Source organism: Lontra canadensis, unplaced genomic scaffold (assembly GCF_010015895.1).
Source record: "Lontra canadensis isolate GAN:19392208 unplaced genomic scaffold, GSC_riverotter_1.0 scaffold9, whole genome shotgun sequence".
Taxonomy (NCBI): Eukaryota; Metazoa; Chordata; class Mammalia; order Carnivora; family Mustelidae; genus Lontra; species Lontra canadensis.
In genome coordinates this window covers 5,936,673-5,957,709 of record NW_022631003.1, presented here as the reverse complement: position 1 = coordinate 5,957,709, position 21,037 = coordinate 5,936,673, and the positions used below count along the sequence as shown (strand labels likewise).

General features: G+C 44.6%; 1 protein-coding gene across 1 annotated transcript; it reads right to left on the bottom strand.

Annotated features, from left to right (window-relative positions):
* Positions 1-1,913: 1,913 nt before the first annotated feature.
* Positions 1,914-20,692, bottom strand: CSRP2 (cysteine and glycine rich protein 2). The gene is made up of 6 exons (XM_032854720.1): positions 20,626-20,692; positions 10,141-10,253; positions 7,349-7,517; positions 3,784-3,913; positions 3,018-3,111; positions 1,914-2,231 (listed from the first exon to the last, which is right to left on the bottom strand). Exons 2-6 carry the CDS (start codon positions 10,250-10,252, stop codon positions 2,155-2,157), a joined length of 582 nt encoding a protein of 193 aa, XP_032710611.1. The 5' UTR covers position 10,253; positions 20,626-20,692; the 3' UTR covers positions 1,914-2,154.
* Positions 20,693-21,037: the final 345 nt, after the last annotated feature.

Sequence of the window (21,037 nt, the reverse complement as noted above, 5' to 3'; positions counted from 1 at the left end):
TTTAGGGCTACCCTCTTGACTTACATCCAGATGTTGAAAGTGATTCCTCCCAGAACAGTCTACCCAGAGCCAATTCCCTTTTCTGCCCCTGGAACCACTGGTAACTAATTTTACAGTGTTGGAGGTGTTTTGTCATAGCTCCCAATTTAAGAATAATTTTGAGTGGATGTTTCAGTTGCTTATTGGGTAGAAATCTCAAATTACTAAGCACCGGCATTTAGAGTGTTTTCCTCTTGGGTATCTATGCATATCTCCAATTTCAGAAACTTGGTAGGAAAATGTTGGTTCTGTGTGGGGAAGTTTTATAAGTTTTGGTTGTCTATTAGCTACCCCATCAACCACTCAAAAATTTATTTGCTTAAAACAGTATTTTTGTTCACAAATCTCTAGTTTGGTCAGCAATAGTAATAGTGTACTTTGTTCCACTTGGTGTCAGCTGGGATGGTTCAAAAAGTGGAAACTGGAATAAAGTGAAGGCTTGCTTATTCATGTCAGCTGATACTGGCTGATGAGAGAGATCTCCGCCAAAGCTATGGCTGTAATATCTACATGTAGCCTCTTCATGTGGTTTGGGCTTCCTCAAAACATGGTGGCTCAGTTCCAAGAGTAAGTGTCTGAAGGGAAGGAGGCAGGCAAAAGTTGTACTGTCTTTTCTAACCTAGTGTTGTCCATTATACTGTGCTAGTTAAAAAATGAGTCACTAGGGTTGGCCTTTATTTGGGGGTGGGGGGGGAGATTAGTCTTATTTTGGTGGCGATGTCCAAGAGGTTTTAAAACTACCACACAGAGAATTAGAAGTTACTCCCTAACTCTTCTTCAATTCAACCTATCTCCTTTTATTGCTGATTAACTTCCCCAGTCTGCTTAACAAAAAGGCCTTCCCCTCTGCCACAGTGGAACTTGCCTTATAAGACATAAATGAGGTGCTCAAGGCTATGCTGCATGAATTCTTGCACTTAGTGCTTCCTCAAGATTGACTTCTTCCCACTAAGTTTCTGCTTATGTTTTTGATGTCCTACATAGCACACCCCTGTAGCTTTTCAAAATAAGCAATATAATGTGTTGAAATAGGCTTTGGGAAAGATTCAAATGTGCTCATTGATCATGTTGGTCCAGTTTTACCAATACACATTTACAGACCAATTTTCACACCGTACCCCTGAAAAATAAAAGGTTGGTCAGAGTCTTTGATAAAGAACTAAAAGTTTCTGGGGAAATAATGAAAATATTCTGTGTATACTTAATGTTCCTTTTCTACCTGAGCCAGCTAAATGTGCAGGATAATGCAGTATTCTTTGCAACTTATGCAGGATTGAAATATTTGAGAAAAGCATGTCAGTTTCCAGGATTTAGTAAGTCTGATCTATCCGATCAGAGTGGAGTCTAAAAAAAGTCATACCAAGCCTACCGAGTCTGAAGTCCACAGGTTGTTGTTTGTAACAGTCTTTAGAGTTAGATGCATCAAAAGAATTCTCAGTCTTTTAACAGTGTGCTCACCACCCTAGGTCATTGTGCCTTTCTGAGGAGCTTGTTAGAAGGGCTTCTACAGCCTCCCACTTCTAGAGAGTCTGTTTCTGTAGGGTCTGGGAGTCTGCCTTTTAATACTCCCAGGTGATTCTAATGCAGGCTGTCTAGGAACCATGCTTGAAGAGAGGAGTAACCACCAGCCAAAGTGGGGAGGGCAGACAGCTAGGTGGGAAATGCTGCTCAATGCCATCTCTGCAGAGCTAGAACCCTCACTCTTGAGGCACACTTGCCAGGTTAAAAGAGATCTTTTCCAACAGCCGTGTTGTAGACATTAGCCTCATCATGTGGACTCTCTTTAACCACTAGTGTGCAGGTAGGGACCTAAAATGACTTTCTACTATCTGAGATCACAGCAGCTTCTACAAAAGGTTACCTGAGAGACACTGAACAACCAAATCAAGCTGAAGTTTTATTTAAAATGTAAAAGAAGCAATTCTTGACAACGCTAATGAATAAAGCAGAGGGATACAGTGCTCTCTTCCTACTAGTCAGCCAGCCTGTCCATGTACGGGACGACAGACAGTACTTAGGTGCTGGCAGAATTTCACAGTAGTTTAGTGTTAGATGATCTGGGCATAAATGATGTCGGAATTCTCAGTGTGTGATCTCGGTTCTGGGTTTACAGCTTCACTGAGCATGAACAAGGGCTCCTGCTCCTTGGCCATATCCGAATCCCTTGGGCCCGAAGTTCTTTGCATAGCATCCTATGAAAGAAAAGGGAGAATTAGTGGAAAACCATTACACTTTGCCAGCATTGCTTTAAGACCCATGAAGGGACAAATCCTTAGAAGTTAAAAAAAAGTCTGGCATGTCCAAAAGAGTTGATTTAAGATCTAAAATGAGTGATGTAGAGGCGCCTGGGTAGCTTAGTCAGTTAGGTGGCTGCCTTTGGCTCAGGTCATGATCTTGGTCCTCATATCAAGCCCCACATCAGGCTCCCTGCCCAGTGGGGAGTCTTCTTCTCCCTCTCCCTCTGCTGCTCCCCTTGCTTGTGTTCTCCCGCTCATGCTCCCTCTCAAATAAAATCTTTAAAATAAAATAACGAGCGATGTAGTAAGTATCTTACCACTAGCTACAAAGGCAAATCCAAACATTCTGATTCCACAGTACTCAGCTCACGGTCCCACTTGAGTCACAAGCATAAAAATCAGGCCGGGCGAGTGACATACTTATCTATTACCTTCATATATTCATATGCTTTGCTGAACATGTAAATTTGAAAGAAGACTCTTTATAGTGAGGTTTTTTCCCGTCCTATTTGTTGGAGAATTTGAAATGACCACAACTTTATTGTATCATCTCCAGTTGTTCTGTGGTTCTCTGTTCCTTGTAAGCATCTCTAGAGCCTTTATTTTAAAAAGCCAGTGGCAATCCCACCCTTCCGCACTGTCACAGGTTTTGTTTTTGTTTTTTAATGCTGGTGACATTTCCTGAACCAATAACCGGTGTGGGATATTCAGATGGACAGTAGTAACAGAAATTAATTTTACCTTTACAATAGATTTCACCTTCTTTCTCAGTCAGAGTTGTGGATTCAAGACTCTTGCCACACTTGGCACACCGGAAACAGTTTTTGTGCCAGGGCTGCAAGAGACAACCGAGTAAGTGTGAGAGGTTGGTTTCTTACGGTAGTTTAGGTGCTGCAGCAAATGCCTCGCACAGATCGAGCCAGCACGAGCCCCTGATTGCTGTGGTTCAACTCCAACAAAAAGCCTGGAACGGGGCCTCCCCGGACCTCCACTCTCGGTCACCTGCCAAAGGTCTGGGTTCAGTCTTCATTCACAGAAGACATGGGCTGTGTCCCCAGGAGTGGTCTCAGACCTTGCCGCAAGCACAGCCCGCTCCTTCAGACACTCCCTCTTGGGTGGCTGAGAGCAGCTGCAGCTCCAAGGGGTGACGTGGTTGGGCTGCAGCTGTCTCAAGTGCACACGACAAACGAGCACTGTTCCTCACACTGGTTTCCCACTACCTGGAGTAACCTGCAGAGTGCAGGTTTGTTAGCCGTCTGCCTTTCTAGCTACCCTTCAGGAGCACCCCTTATGAAAACAAGTGTCTTTCCAACACAGATGTGATCTATCAAGGAAGGGCATCACTTCAAAAAGTTAACGACTCAGATGGAAATCTAAGAAAAATGAATCCAAGGCATGTATTTATTTATATGCAAGACAGAGTACCTGAAGGGGATGGGAAGGGGAAAGGGGAGAAAGGGAGCAGAGAGGAGTCACTCACAGCTGGCAACTCAAGACAGAACTTTACCTTTCCAGCTCCAATGATCTTCTCAGCAGCATACACGGAATCCCCACATCTGGAACACTTCTCCGCACCTCCGTATTTCTGAGCAAATTTAGAAGTGTTTGGATTTGTTGTAGGCCTGTGAGGTTGAGCACTTGCAGAAAGGGGGGAAAAATTGGGCAAGATTTACCGAAGGCCCCTGCTAAGCCCACAAGGCAGGTGCAGCCAGAAGCTGGGACTTCGCTGCTCAACTGCCCCACAGCCAGCAGCCTTCACGGAAGTGACAGCAAGGAAAGGAGGACTGAATCTCAGGTGCCAGCCAGCTGGTACTCCAACCTACTTATGGACCCATTAGAGCCCCCAAAAGACAGATGAGTCCCCAAACTTAAACATGCGAGTCTAAACTAAGAATTTATCGAATCCCCAGTGCTTGCCTGTTAACTAAACAATTAGGCTTTGCTTTATAAAAACCTACAGTGGGCATATTTTTACCCCATATTCATATTACTCTTCACTGGAATCCACCACTGGAATCACAGCTAGGTTGGTTGGTTGGATTGTTTTTTAATCAGAGTTTGAAAAATCACTGTGAACCTAACCAGTTAAAAGTTTCTGCAAACAGGTCAGTAGACTTAGGTAGTCATTAAAAAAGTTAAGCATGCTTTACAGATTAATTTCCTGGTATATCTTAAGTAGAGGAAAGTGTGAACAAACTGCTTTCTTCGTGGAAAAATATTTCAAAAGTTTGCTTATTACTGTATGTTTACTTTTTCTCTGGATAGTTATTTCTGTCACTTGTTTACAGTCACTGGGTAAACTTTTTTCCTCGCTTTCTGTAATGATTTCCCCCTTCAGTATGTTGGTGTAGCTACTCTGCAGAACACGGTTGTGGGCTCTGAGATTTAAAGACCCCCTCAAGTCCACACGTAGGTTGAGCAGGTAAGAGGACAAGAGCAGCTCAGCAAATGATGCAAGTGTCCCATTTTTTCCTACTGGAAAAGCAGGTGTTTCTTTTTTCTTCTTGACTATAGTTTAAGTTACATACATATTTAAAATAAAATGCTAATTTAGAAATACTCCCCTTTCATCAAAGGATGTATTCAAACTCTTCACCTGTTTATCTTCCATTTGTTCATCTCCACTGTATCCACGTTTGGGCCAACTCACGGTTTGCTACCCTTCCATGTGACGGTTTCACAAACAGAATTTTTTTAATCCTCTTGGCTACGGCCACTGGGAATTTTATTTTGAGCAGCAAATACCAGTGCATTACTGACTCACAGTATTGGTATTTCTAATTGTCACTAAGATATGCACATCTTTTTAAAAAAAATCTCTACAACCTACTGTATATAGTTCCTTTTAAGAGTGATCTTTAGGAGCGCCTGGGTGGCTCAGTGGGTTAAGCCTCTGCTTAACCCTTAAGCTCAGGTCATGATCTCAGGGTCCTGGGATCGAGCCCCGCGTCGGGCTCTCTGCTCAGCGGGGAGCCTGCTTCCCCCCTCTCTCTGTGCCTGCCTCTCTGCCTACCTGTGATCGCTCTCCCTCTGTCAAATAAATCTTAAAAAAAAAAAAGAAGAGTGATCTTTAAAGGTGTATTCACAGTGATATCCAACATTTGGAGTTAGGAGTTTCCCTGGAAAAATTTCCAGCACATTCTGTTAATAAGAACTTAATGGAGATCTTCTCCTCTCTCCCTGCTAATGACATCACAGGGTGTGGATAACTTAACCTCATGACAAATGAAGAAGTAGGGGCTCAGAGAAACAGTAAATTGGTGAGTCTGAACTGAAAAAAGCAGTTGTGCCTCAATGAAATGTTCCTGCCCACACAGCGCCATCTCCCCAGGAGATCCCTGTGAAGATATATGGTCCCCATACGTTATCCTTACCATGTCCCACAGGCTGCTCTAGACCACAGTTGCTCCCAGAATTCAGTCACTGAGAGAGGCTTCTGGAAAAGGAATTCTCTACATCTGGTCCTAGTATGTGGCCAGCTAAAATGGGGAAGAGGCAAGGGCCCAGATCGACAGGCCAGCACAGAGGGCTTGTCAATTACCGGAGAATGTGGAGAAGCAGGAGGAGGTCAAGAGGAGGGTCCACTGGTCTTTGTGACTTTAAAACTACGGCCACAATCACTGACTGACTTTTGGGATTATGGATGAATTTGGTTTCGTTTGGGGAAAGGGATATAGATGTATGTGTTTCGAAAGATTTGTAATAAAATCTTAGAAAACAAGAACGGATTTTAACAAACTGGAGAAGAAGAGCAGAACAAGAACAATGAACTTCAACAAAGACCAAGGTAAGCTGGGCTCCCACAAGTGATGGCACGCAGTGTTGAATGAGTCAGCCCTTGAACAGCTGGTGCACAACAAGACACCATGGCTCTGAAACTGAACTGAGTGTGGAAGAAACCCAAAGAACAGACAGGTAGGCCTCAGTGCGGTAGAAGGAGCACAGGTGTGGGAGCCAAATGGACGTGCAGTCAAATCCTGGCTGTGTCACTTACCTGTGGGACCTGAGCCTTCCTGTCCTGTCTATAATAAAATACAAAGTTTCTAAACTCAGAGTTACTGTAAGGATTATATAAAATGAACATAAATGTTCAGCACACAATAGACACAAATTATTTCAGGCACACCATAATACACTGTGTTTAAGATTGTAAGATTGGGTGTTACACTGGGTTGATTTCCAGACTCTATGATTAACCAGCAATGTGACCAAAGGCAAGTCACTTCATTTTCATTGTCTAAATTTGCTGAGTAAGATGGGAAACCCTATCTTGTTGGGTTGTGAGGATTATATGTGGTAACATGTTAATACTGCAGAGTGGCCGGCTCCCAGGGCATGATTAATGGTCTCGTCCAACAAAAGGCAATCTTACTGGAGTATCACCCAGTTTTGCCCTCTTCAGTATAAAATGGATGTGAAAAATATGAAGTTCAAATGATGGAATTACAGGGTTCAAATAGGAATTAAGAGGAAATTCCAAATGAAAAAACTATGCAGCCTGAACCTGAAATACTAAGTGAAGTTGAGCAGAGTTACACCTTGCTATTTTGGTACTGGGAGCTTTTAAAATTTAATACTGATCTCTCAATCAAAAACAGGAAATAATTTCCATTTTTAAGTAAGAATTTGTAGGAGAAAAATAATTGCTTGGTGAACTATTCTTACATGGAAGGAGTGACTGAGGACTTTTCACTGACTGCTTAATTGCACCTGAGAAATACATCTTTTATGATTCAGATACTACATTTCTGTATCATTTGATTTCATGACATATGGTCTCCAGAAACACTGTGAGATGGAAGTAAATACAAACCATGTGCTTTTGAGAACATGACTTCTTGATACATGGGAGGCAGCTACAAAATCAAGCCTAGAAATCACTGGAATAATCAATGAGAATTTTGCTAGGTCCCAAACTGCCCATTTCAAGCTTAAAGAACAGTCATTTGTTTATACTAGAAAACTGGAATAATTTTTTGTGCTTATTTTAAGCTAAACATCTGTTCTGTTCACCAAGCAACATCAATTGTTATGACTCCTTTCTGAAGGTAAGAAACAGGGTCCTAACTTACCTCTCGGGCTTGATGCCCAGCCTCTCACCGCGGTCCATGTTGAGCGTGCCAGCGCCCTGGCCGTAACCGTAGCCTTTGGGCCCATATTTCTTTCCGTAGCAGGATTTGCAGTAGATCTCCTCATCGTGAATTGCCACTGTTGTGCTATCTAAATTTTTCCTGCAAACCACTGAGGGGGAGTAAGACCTTTAGAACCATGCCACAGATGCCTTTTTCCTTAGAACAATGGTGGCCCTGACACGTGGTCTACAAGGTATAGGCTCTCTCACATTCCTTTTCTCCGGCAGTTTTCCAAACACCAGAGATGGCATCTGGACTGGGTCAGCTACAGCTGAGGACGATCTGCCTCTCTCCATGGATGGGACCGTTGTTTCAGAAACACACCAGAATTTTTTAACATCCTGAAGCCTCAAACTTTTCTACAGGCTTGGCCTCTCTGGCAGGAGGGAGAGAAGTTTCAGAGATGGCTATAATTACATGAACAAAGGGAACACAACACTTTGCTCCCAACCCTCAACACAGTCTTTTCCCACCTCTTCCTCCTAGATTTGCAAAATCACAACCTAACAAAGAACAAAAGGGTGGCTGAGTGGCTTGTGGGAGTTGGCTCTGCAGCTCTTCTCCCCCAAAGAGCACCCCCCCCATAAAAACGAATTAAATCCAGAATGGTTGTTTTCATCACGAGTCTAGATGGGAAAAAGTATTACTACTTCATCTTGCCACCAGCTTCTCCAGCAGTGATGAGTGTGTCTGAAAATCATAAAGTGGTCTGAAGTCTGCATTTGTATTTCCCTTCTGTCCCCAAGGAGAATGCATTCTTTCTTGATGGTTTTCTTGCCACAAGACATTTCCATGTATCCCACTTCATAAAACTGCCAAATGTCATCATGTTTTACCCAGACATTATTTCACTTTCTAAAACTTCACTAAAGCTTGAGAAAAAAGGAAACTGTGAGGGAACTTGCTGGTAGCACAGCTGGGCAGCTGGAGATCCAAGGTTAGTGGACAAGGGGATTGGTTCCCTCCTGTTTCAAAGGGTGTTGGGCGGGGGCGGGTAGGGAATGCAAGGAGGAAGGAAGGACAGAAAGACGGCAGGGAGAGGCGACTAGCTGGCTGGCATAAAGCAGTTAAAATTATAACGTTTCTGTTAAGACTGCCGTCTTTTCAGAATGACATCATCTACTCTGGAACCTTGCTTGTTGAGGTTCAGGCACTGAGATACATTTGCTGGAAGACACCATTCACCCAAAACCATACATTGCTGAAGAACAAACACTCTTTAACAGAATACACAGAAACACAAAACGGTTTCAAAGACCACATATCTCTTAACCAAAGCAAGTTCACAGACACTACTGTCTTACTATCCTTCCTTCTGTCCTCCTCTCTCTTCTCTACAGCAAAATTCTAGGTTTACACGCTCTTCTGAATTATATTCATAAGAGGCTTTAGTCAGCAGAGACCATACTCTGTAGTAGTAAAATCGCCAGTAAAGACGCTGATATTAAGTAAACGGTGACTTTGTTACAGTAGAGACACTATCACGGCTTAAAGTAGATGAAACTAGGAACAGTTTCTAAAGTATCTGAATTTCTTCTTTGTTCACATACTCTTGGTTTCAAACCTGTTGAAAAATAGATTCCTTAAAAAAAGAAAAAGTAACTTCTAACAGAAAAAATGCTTAAAGCAGACCTGAGATGTGGTATCTATTATGGGGGCGTACACAGTAAATATAGGTTGTATTTTTATTCTTTGTAACCACGACTTTCTGTTGTGTCTAGTTGCCCGCAGAACAGCTACACTATAAAAAGGTCCCAACGCGCTGAATGCTGGTGCCTCGAGGGAAAAGGACAACTAACCCCACTTACTATGTGCAGTTTCTAGTAGTAATTCCCACTGAGCAGGACTACAGATGTGTCTGCACGTACCGGTGGATTTGTCACGTTAACAAATCCCCCATCAAAGAAAACTGTGTCCTTTGAGTCAGAAGATGATGACTAACAGCTTTCTGCAGCGGCTTCTCTACTGCTTGCAGCTGACAGCTTAGCAGTCACGGGAGGGGGCGTGCAGGACGAGGGGCCTGTGTCTCATCCTGTCTCTCTCACTGTCCCCAAGGTACTGTCTTAGGAGGGAATAGGCGTGTGCTTCATGTCCTACTTCCTATTCTAGCAGACACTGACAGTTTTCCAGCCAGAAACAGTAATAATCCCCAGCTTACTTTGATGGGATTTTCATACCCTATGTTCCTTTCCCTCAATTAGGGTGTCAATAACCAGAAATGACTCTGAATTTTCACTAGCAGAGAAGTTGGGAATTTCACTCCTAGACACTGGATTTCAATGAATCGTGTGCCAAGAAGCCAGCCAAGGGCTTTCAAAGAGAAGGGGCCCCGCTGGGAGGAGAAAGCTGGGGTGGAAGAGGAGCCACCCGCTCACTCCGAAATCAGAGCCCAGCCCTTACCATGTGCCAGAAACCAGGCCCAGTACCAGACGATGAACAACACTGAGCTCCTTGCCGAGCAGGGGAGACCACAGGGAGAACGAGGAAAATACAGTAAGGGCTCAGTGGAGGGTAAGAGCAGTGGGGACACAGCCAGGCCACGTGTGGTGGGTCACCCCGGCCATCCTTGCCGCCATGCCGAGCCCTCAAGCTGTCCAGGACAGAGCAAAACCCACTGACACTTCTAAGATAATCTTTGTTAACATCACCACAATGTCTCTCCTTAAATAGTAAATTGAGGCTTTTTAGGACATATGGGTCCCGTCAGAGGTCGAGCACCGGGAGCTACTTACTGCACAGAAAGCAGCAGCGGTGGAAGCTTCTCCCGTCGCACTGCACCTCTTCCGCGTGGTACACGGTCCTCCCACAGGCCCCACACTTGTTGCCACCTCCCCAGACGGGCATCCTGAAGGAAAGAAGGATGCTTGAGGATGTCCCCACACCCTACGACATGTCTGACAAGCTCCCGGGGGAAACCGCTCTAACCACATCTTGAGAGGCCCACGTTCACCCCAAATCACCTCCTCTAATCGCAGCTCTTTCATTAGCAAACTCCAGCTTGTGGGGCACAAGGTGTTTTCCTGTAGGACAAAGGAGGGGCATTCAGAACGTTACAGGTCGCCGGGCACAACCCAGACAAGGCCACCAGCGTCCTGGGAGTTAAGAAGGACTAAGCCCTCTTCTTAGTGATGGGTTCTGAAGACTCCGCTGAAGCACACACACTTGGGAGAGGTTCTTGTTACACGTCTAATTCCTTTTAACGTCACCAGATTCTTAACATGCACCAGACACAAGCTGCGACACTTTGGAGAGAGAAGCCAGTGCTGAGTTGCTGTGCAAGAACGAGTTCTGTATTTGTCCGCTGGAGTTATGCAGAATTACAGCATCGATAATTGGGTTTGTGACTTTACAACAGTATGCGTGGAGCCTTGCTGTAACCACAACAAACAGCCCTCCAGATGGCTAGGACTTAGGTTTCTCTGCTTCACCCCAGCCCAACCAGGGGTTGTTTGCCCCTCTTTGACAGGCCTGTCAGTCCATGCAGAACACACTACCGAGTTCCCTCCCCGGCAAAGGGAACCATCTGCCGAGTGCATCTGAGCGCCATGGCCTGCCTTTATGGGAGAGCTCCAGGTCTGAATCCTGCTATCTTGCTAGGATGTGGGGCTAGTGTGCCCTAATCTCCCTCCTCAATAAACCAGCCCACCTGGCTGCTGTTTAAAATGCCCACTTGGACTAGACCAGCACAGTCGGCTGCCCCTGTGCTATAGAAAGTTGTCCTTCAAGGGTGGTGTGTTTTGTCTGCCCTGCCCTGGGTGGTGTCTAAACACACAGTGAAAGAATTCCTTTCTCCCGCACCATCATTTCCAGGCTTCCCTTCTATCAGTGGTATTTGCAGCCCTTGGTGGTGAAGTGTCCTTGGATGAGATGCACGCCTCTCTAGGAAACAGCTGGATTGAGAAAGAGAGACCTCCTTCCTAACTCGGCTGTGGCTGGCTAAATAAGGGAAGAGGAGGACTGCAACGTAACCCACAGAGGAATCTTCAGTTCTTAAAAAGGAAGGTGGTAAATTCCCATCCTCCAGCCCATCTTACAGTGTTTAAATGATCCAGAACCCAGTGACTCCCTGAACACGGAGATGAGGCCTTTCCACAAGCAAGTTATAAAGAATCAGTCATTGTGTTGGCCACATTTCTGAACATACGGTGTTCTCTTGACCCTCTTCTGGTCACACCTTCCCCCAGGTTTTCTCCGGGGAAGCAACCATCTCTTTCTTGGTCCGTGAGCTTTAGAGAAGTATTTACTAAAACGTGGTCTCCTAGCGGTGGTCCACCACGCCTGGTGGCAAGTCAAGATGAAACTCAGGTGAGAATTTAGAACCTTTAAACAGTTTTATGCCCCAACAATAAAAGCATGGTCAGTGCACTCATCTTGTTCAACAGCAGAGAATCAACCCGTACTTGGAAATTAAAACAAAAGAACGAACGGTCCTCTGCCAGACAGTTTGAGAAACACTGGTTAAAGGGTACTGACTGCCCTCAACTCCAGGGCTGGGCATGTGACTCGGTCACGGCAATTAAGTCACTGCAGCCCCTACCCCCTATCACAGTGACTGATGTAGGAATGGGCACACAGGTTAGTGAGAATTAAACCCCAGGGCTTTGGTTTAGGACTGTGGGTGCAGGTGTGGAGCTGCAGTGGCTGTCTCACCATTGCAACCAAAGAACCTAAGAATGAAGGCGGCACAGAAGATAAGAGATGGAGAGACTGGGTTTAAACACTTTTCGGCTGTGTCTCGTCTTATCCTGGGCACTATGTGGGCCAATAAATTGCCTCTTCGAGTCGTTCAGAACGGAGCTCCTGTTCCTTGAAACCAGCACATACAAAGAGACCTGACAGATTCGACTAGTTACCCCTAAACTGCTGGTCTCAGCTTACAAAAGCCCACTTGCTTATTCAGACAGGACCTAGGTAACTGCAAGGGTCCACCAACATCACTGGCTACTGTGAAGGCATCCATAGAGGATCAACAGCTAGCAACAATGGAATAAATCTGCAAGCTTTCCTTTAGTAGTTGCATAAATCAGTTATTCCCTTCCCTGGAGAGACGTGCTCCATTGTTTAACTCCACAGTGAAATTTGAGCCTGACTGTCTCAGCCACAAAGCCCTGGCTCCCTCGGCCTTCCCCTGGCTTGAGTCTGGAGTGCAGTTAGAACACTGACTTTGCCCCATGGCTCCACGTTACCAGAGTCCTGGAATCCTCATAGAGGCCACAAACATCTGCTGGAAGTACCCTCGTGATTCCAGAGGAAACCTAAAACCAAATCCAGGCACCCAGATAATGACCTTACAATTCCTTAAAATTGGATCCCAAGCATCAATAGCCCAGCTGGTTTTTGAAATATTTTGTGACTGTCAAGGCATTTCTCATATCAGAAAGTGTATTATTTAATATCAATGTGCATTTTACATTTTCACACCTATTTACTTTGGTGCTGTCACCAGGAAGGAACCAGATTTCCATCAAGACTAATGCTCTCTTGGGTTATCTTTGAATAGCATTTAAAAGCACATTTTTCAAAAACAAACTCATCACTTTGTTATTCTCTATCAAACAGCAGTTTGGATTTTTAAAAAGGGAAGATCTTTCCTTTCTTTATGTAATTCACAGTTGCTTCAATTCACTTCTTATAAGTCAAGTCTGATTTCTACTGCCCATGCCACAGCAGCCAAATGAGTCACTTTTCAGGAAATACCCATCAAAGTGCTACAACATTCAGCTTCTATGTTAAAAGCCTTTTCCCCTCCTGGATGGGGACCACATCTCTGTCTTCCCCATACCATCTCCCAGAGCAGTTGGCACATGTCAAAATAACTTCTGTTGTTTTAAAGAATTCCTCCTTTTTCAGCTTGTCTGTACAATTCCCAGTCCAATCTTACGCTGATCAAGACAAAGGTAGCACTGGTCGTCTTCTCTTTGTCACATTTTTGGATTCTAAGTAAAATTTCCAAGTCATTAACATTTTAAAAGTTCCATCCAATTTTAAGGCTTTCCTAAGGATTTCTGAATAGAGCGTCCTCAAAAAGCTTCAGCTGTAGTTATGCTTTTTTTTTTTTTTTTAAGATTTTATTTATTTATTTGACAGAGAGAGATCACAAGTAGGCAGAGAGGCAGGCAGAGAGAGAGGAGGATGCAGGCTCCCCGCTGAGCAGAGAGCCCGATGCAGGCCTCGATCCCAGGACTCTGGGATCATGACCTGAGCCAAAGGCAGAGGCTTTAACTCACTGAGCCACCCAGGTGCCCTATGCTTTATTTTTTATGTTGGATACTGAGTAGCTGGGTGTCCCTTACAGTATTCTCTATTTTGTGTATCTGAAGTATTTCAGAATGGAAAAAAGGGAGGGAGGAAGGGAGGGAGGAAGGGAGGGAAGGAGGGAGATTGATTGGTTGGTTTGGGTAGATATAGGTTAATATCACTGTTAAAATGGCTGTGCAACCTTGGGCTTAGTTTTCTCATCTGTAAACAGGGAAAGGTAGTTCTTTCCACCCAGCGGAGATACTGTGAAGATAAAAGAAAGTGAGCAAATGTTTTGGCAGACATCAAGTGACTGTGAGCTTGAAAATGGTGGTGGTGGTGGTGGGGGGTGTCTCATACTGTCCATCCTGCTATAAGCACTCCAGTACAGAAACCCACTACAGAAGGGCATAGCTCAGAGCCACAAATAGGGTAAAGAAAAAACTTAGGTGATTAGTCACTCCTATACCTTCTTTGGGGACATAAAAACACACTGCAAATACAACACTAGTTCCATTTGTGGGGCCTAAGAAATGAAGTTCAAATTTACACTCTGAGGGTGAACCCCAATGGACTTTTCCTGAATTTGGCAGGAAGAAGTGTGATGATCTTCCATTTCTGTCACTTGGCATGGCTATGCATAGAAAAGAATTCTAAAGCTTCGTGGTTCCTACAAGCCTTTGGCTGCACTACTCCACAACAGCTGACATTAATCACAGCAAACTGGATTTGCACTGAGCAATCTGGGCTGCATGCCTTTCCCTGATCCTATGCCTTAATTTACAGAATGGTGAGAGGAGAAATGAAATCTCACTTTACACATAGTGCGCAAAAGAGGCCAAACACAGGCTTATTCTCTGTTTCTCCGTCTGTTCTCTGTTTTTCAATGTCTGAAAGAGTTCTAACACTAGGATTTATCCACTGTGTTAGATTAAAAAGCTTGTTTTACATCTGAACACCTATATCCAATTTCTCTTTGCTGCTTCTCCCCAGGCAAAGACACCACCCAAAATTTCCTAAGACTTACCCCGGGAGAAAATTACTATCGTTCAAATCTGAGTCACCTTGTGGTAAAGTTACTTCATCCTCTAGATAACCAACAAGAGCTGCACAATGGCCACATGCATCATTCTCACACCACCTGTTCTGCATTTAGCATCTTATTTTAGAATCTGTCTTGAATCCACCAGTCTAGAGTCTACATGTCGCCACTTGCAGTGTGTTTCTGCTCTGATATTAGAGGTTTGGAGTGATTTCGTCTCTAAACCCAAATTCTAAATACTTCCAGAAGCTCTGACATTTTATTACTACATACAGGGTTTTGCTATTACCCTAGAATCTGGCTAGAATCCAATTTCTCGAAAGAGAGATTTACTATAATCCAGTTTCATCTTGAGACACACCCGGAGGGATCACTAGTGAAAGAATATGTACATTAAGGGGTGCCTGGGTGGCTCAGTGGGTTAAAGCCTCTGCCTTCAGCTCAGGTCATGGTCTCAGGGTCCTGGGATAGAGCCCCACCTCTGGCTCTCTGCTCAGCAGGGAGCCTGCTTCCCCTTCTCTCTCTGCCTCTCTCTCTGCCTACTTGTGATCTCTATCAAATAAATAAAAAAATAAAAAATCTTTAAAAAAAAAAAGAATATGTACATTAATTGCCTTGTCCCGAATTACAATGATTTTTAATAGAGTTTGAGAGTGGTAGTTAATTGGAAATTAAGCATTACTCAATGCCCATTCTAAAAATGTTTCCTTAACCAAACTATCTGGTTTGTTTCCCTTATCTAAGTGAGTACTACTGAAGTAAGGATAGACTTAATGTCTCAGTGATCAGCTTCATGTTCCATGCCGCTCCTACCAAAGCCACATCTTCAAGATAGCTCAGCCTAAGGGTGAATTAAGAGCATGGATGTTGGAGTCAACAAAGTCTCATTTCCTTCATATGTAAGATGAGAATAATGTGTCTTTCCTACAGAATTGTTAAGATAATGAGATGAGAACATGCTTATAGGAGGCACTCAATGTATGATGATATACTCAGTATACTCAAGGTAGGATGCTTTGTTATCAATCCTGATCTCCCACTCATCTCCTATAGCCACTCCCTCATGATACCCCTGATCCCTCCCCATCAGGTGAACTGACTTTCTGTCCTCCCTCATCCAGCTAAATCCTAACTTCTTTTCTGTATCACAAGTAATTCTTCTAGGGTAGGGGCAGCTAATAAACAATGTACAATGCTTTCCCGTAAGAAGATTTCACTGAGTGCATTATTCATCCAGCATTTCATATCCTGGGTTAGAACTGAGGCTGAAATGGTTGGTTATAAGGAAGGGGGCCTGTTCCTCGGGGAGTTCTGCTTGCATGGTGGAACGATGGAAACCAATAATGATGCTACCATAGAACCTGTGACACAGAGGTACAGAGAAAGGGATTCAGAACATCTGCATGGTCTACTTGTATAGCGATGGCAGAAACCATTTCATTTTGTAGATTTACTTATAGTTGGCTCCTGGACCTGTGTTTGAAAAGACTCTGAAGTTCCGTCAAGGTTCTGCACTGAAGACGGCTGTGATTACACATGTCTACTGTGGGCACGTGCCAGCTTTAAGACCTTCCTGGTGTAAGAGAAAGAGTGCAGAACTTAGATAGAAGGTTGAAACTCAGTCAGCAGCTCTGTTATCTTGGCCAAATCCTTAACCTCAACTTCCTCCACTATACCTTGGAAACAGATGACAACTCTCTCTCATTGCGTGGTTGGAGGATTTAGTAAGATAACGTTTGTGAAGGTAGAGAGCCCGCACTCCACAAATGCTGGCTTCTTTTGCCTTTAGCAGCACTGTGGGGCCTGAATCTGGCTACAGAAGTTCAGGTGTTAGGTGACCTGCTGAGGTCACTGACCTCCAAACACACCAGTCTGGGCTCCAGAACCGCAAGCTGTCCCCCAAACTCCCGAATCTGATAGAAGGGTTGAGACCATCTCAGATCACCTGAGAATGATTGATCCTTGAGTTACCGAATTACTTGTACACAGGAATGCTTTCTTCTCTGACCAGTCTTCATGGCTCCAGCTACCAGTGAGAAAGTGTCTTCTATGGGCCTGTCTCACACTCAAACTGCTACTCTCAGCAAAAAAGCTCTCTACCACACCTCTCCGTTGCCCAAAGTCTATCCTCACTACAGAGGAATCCCTCTTTCTTGTCAGTAAGTTCTCCTATGTTCACCTCAGCCTCATCATTAAGTACTAATTCTATATCCTGTTTCTACTTTTGTCTTCAACCTGAGGTACAGCAAAATCCTTGACACAGATTTGGATACTACCTGCCAAATCACATATTGCAATTAGAATGCAACTAGGCTATAAATTTGGTCACCATAACCCCCAGCATCTGCCACAGCAATCTACAATCTGTGAGAACTGCGAGATACTTAATTATTCAAATAATTTAATGTTTGTGTGATTTTTACAGGGAGTCAGACCAGGATTTATATGCCAAGACTACTGCTTATTTGCCAAATGATGTGACATTGGTTATTTGATCTGCTAGTTTTTTCATTTTAAAAATGGAGAAAATGCTTACTTATTTCATAAACCAGTTCTGAGATTAAACAATGTATGGAAAGCATTCAGAATGGTGCTTCCCACGTGGTAGGTAATGATAATTACAAGTACTTATATAAAGTTTATTATATATGTTACTTATATGAAATAGTTTACTTCTTGTAACTTATTTAACCTTCATAATGACGAAGGGAGACATTTTACCCATTTTATGGGTAGAGAAACTGAGGTATAGAGACATCAAGTGGCTCATAACTGTGACACCAAAACAAAATTACCAATTCAGTTTAAAAATCAATACCAATAAAATTCAAATAAGCTATAGAGTTTGTTTCACTGATGTTTTGCTAAAAGTAAACCACTGTTGGCAACCAAATACACAGTTCTGACTTCTCTGGTTTTGGCGCAGGTTCTTTTAAACCGGGCATTTCTTGTACTACGTGAGGATTTGAGTCTCTCTACACTTTTCTCTTTCAGAAGTACTGTGAAGCCACCAACAAACCTTTCTTCTAGGGAGCTGGGAAGCTATGTAGCCGTAACGTATTTATTACATGGCCATCTAGCCTCTTTTTATTAGTGAAGGACAATTAGTAGTACCGTTGGCACAACGAGACAGTAAACAAAAAAGCAAGGACCCTGATATCCTCTGCAAATGATTCACAAGGTACTTCTATTGGTTCTTCCCCTTGACTTACACCAAAACTAAAAATTTTTAACAATCAGAACTTGTGCCAGCTTGCTCCACAATCTAGTCTGAGAAAACTCCAACTCAGGGTTCTTTAAGTGGGACCACAGTTTCCTTGAAATACTGGGGACTGGTGAAACTTGGTATCATGGACTTTATTTTAGGCACTAAAAAACATTTTGGAAGAGGCGCGCCTGGGTGGCTCAGTGGGTTAAAGCCTCTGCCTTTGGCTCCAGTCATGATCCCAGGGTCCTAGGATCAAGCCCCGCATTGGCTCTCTGCTCAGCGGGGAGCCTGCTTCCTCCTCTGTCTCTGCCTGCCTCTCTGCCTACTTGTGATCTCTCTCTGTCAAATAAATAAATAAAATCTTTAAAAAAAACCACACACAACATTTTGGAAGAGGGTTCAGACGTTTCACCAAATGGCCAGAAGGGTTCACCACACAAAAACAGTTAAGAATCACCGTTCTGGGTAATCAAGGCCCCAAGGGAGTCTAAAGATCCCCACCCAACAGAACTCCAGGGATGCCATGAAAATACCAGCCCAGGACAGGACACAGTGCCTGGAGGAAACCTGTGAGTATCCCCTCCAGGCAAGGCCAGTAGATACGGTTCAGTTGGCTTTCACTGAGAGCCACTTCCCCATATACTCAACAAAGTTCACAAGAGCGTCTAATGACAAGGAATCCTTCCCTGGCTGAGCTGGGCTTTGTTCAAGGATCAAGATCAACGTGCCTTATGACAATCCTCATGTATATGCTATTACATCCATTTTATAAGATGGAAGTAACAGGTGAGAGAGTAAAGTTACTTGCCCAAGGTCATCAAACCAATGGGAGCGGAGCTGCAAGAGACTTGGGGGACAGGTCAGTTCTGCCCTTTACACCAGGCCATGACCCCCTCCCCCGCTAGGAAGCTTGCTCTCCCAGCTCATTTCATTTAACTCATCCTTGGCGGAGAAGAAAACTTAAAGGTCCACATCTCCATGGCCATTTAGTGGCAATGTTGAGGCCGAAGCTAAGCTTCTACAGCTCATCCATTTATTTCCGTTCCCTCTATGCTATGCCAACATTATTGCTGTTTTAGTATAAAATACAATTTCCCACAAATCCAAATTATTTGGCAATTTCCTCAGACCTTTAATGAGTATTGCTTTCATCACAGTATTTAGTGTATCAGTATTTGTATCAATCAATATTTGAATACATTTGGAGGAATTCATTAAAAATTTATGATCAAAAGCTTAGATCAAATCTGCTAATGTTATCTATTGCCTGAGTCCAATGAAATATTTGTCCCCCACAACTGCAGTCTTAACTCCTTCCTTTCAATTAACCAATACTGGCTCTGGCCCAGCTGTGTTTAAGGCACCCAGGCAAGTATACTGTGACTCTCAAAGACTGATGAGATACAGATCCTGCCTCTCGTATTTTCACTCTAAAGGAGTGAAGAAAACTAGAATCCGGAGTAGAAAAAACACTGAGAAATACTGATCAAGTACCAGCAGCAGTCAACCTGAGAGAACAATGACAAGAGATAGTAAGGGAAGAACATGGTGGACTTCATAAAATCAGTTACAGTTCGGTATGAGGTTTTGAAATTACGTGATTCATTTCAGGAATCCATCACCCATCTCTTTCCTGAAAAATCTGAGTCAAATTATAGCCAAATTTGTGGTTGTCCTATTTGAATTCTTGGCATTTCATAAGTAGAGCTTTAAAACAGGTTAATTAGGAAAGGACTAAAGAGACCAATTTTACTGCCTGAGTTAAAAAAAAACTACTACCCCAAATTAAAAGATTTTCTATATTGAAAGCACATATAAAGTGAAAATGTGCTTGTCTGCTGCCTGCAAATAAACCGGGTTAAACATTTTGGGTAACTACTTAAATATCCTTCAACAAACGTCTGGGCTTGGGGAAGGGGGAGGAAGGTTGAGTGTCTCCCGGCTTAGATACCCCCTCCCCCAAGGGGCTGCCTACGTGGAGCTTTGGAACTCAGGATGTGACTTTCAGGACCTGTTGCTGAATTTCACAACCAAGCAATATGGCTTTCCTGTTTGTACCTGAATTGTAGAAAGTTCCGGAAAAAGCGAGGAGTGATCGACCTGATGTTTCACTGTTGTTCTTGAACATTTAAATTTCAGTGCTTGGTGGGCAGAGACCACCAAACAATGGGGATGCCAGCAGCTCAGTACCGCAGCAGAGGAAGGCTTCTGGACTCGCGGTCTGTGGAAGCCCCCACCTCACTCCCAGGACTCCCAACCAGCCCTTGGTAAGGTCGCTGTCTGCGCAGCACACTTCGGGCAGAGGGGACCCCGAGACTCGGATCCCGCCCTCCCCTTCGTGGAAAGAGAACCAGCTGCTGGAGGAGGCTGCCCAAAGCTACTAAAGGCGGATTAGCAGCAACGCGAAACTCTCGGTCCCGCCTCTCTCCCAGAGAAACCGGTCTGGAACAACCCGTAGGAAGGTCACGCACTATTATTTATCTGCCCTAAGGGCCCGGGATCCGACGACAGGGCGGGGGCAGCTGCGGGGAGTGGGGCAGGTGTGCGGAGGGGTTCTGTGGGAACCCGCACACAGGCGTGAAGAGACTGGCGGAGGGGCGACAAGGGGAGCCCCGGAGGGGGATGTCAGAGGAGATGCGGGACGTCGTGTAGGACGTCCTGAGGACCCCGGGAGACTATGTAACCTCCCTCCCCCGGGTAAGTGGAGGCGCCCCTACCGCCACTACTCACTTGAGTCGGAGGCAGACCACGCACCGCCAGCGGAAACCGCAGACCCAGAACGAGCGCAGTGCGCTGGCAGTCGGGAACAGCGCGGAGAAAGAGCGCGCACCTTTTAAAGACTGCCTGGTGGGCGTGGTCTGTGGGTCCCGCCCCCGCCCCACCCCGCCCCGCCCCGCCCGGCGGATTCCTGGACCCGCTCAGGAGGGCTGGGGGCGTCTAGCGTGGGGGCTGCTCGCGGCTTAGCTTCGGGCTGGAGACCCAGAGACAAAGGGCAGAATCCCGCCTCTTCCTGCTGTTTCCCGCCCGCTTGGCTTCTTCCCACGTCCCTGGACCCTCCCGCCGGCCCTATTCCCTCTCCCTCCCCACGGGACCGGGCAGTTTCCAGAAGTGATTAGCTGCTGGGAAAGGAGGCGGTCTTAAC

Bases quoted from the DNA above. Each gene is read 5' to 3' on its own strand.
- CSRP2 (XM_032854720.1), bottom strand. From the start codon at position 10,252: ATGCCCGTCTGGGGAGGTGGCAACAAGTGTGGGGCCTGTGGGAGGACC. The intron at 3,914-7,348 runs GTAAGTTAGGAC...CCTTTCTGCAAG, and splicing joins CTGGGCATCAAGCCCGAGAG to TGCTCAACCTCACAGGCCTA. The intron at 2,232-3,017 runs GTAAAATTAATT...TTTCTTTCATAG, and splicing joins AGGTGAAATCTATTGTAAAG to GATGCTATGCAAAGAACTTC.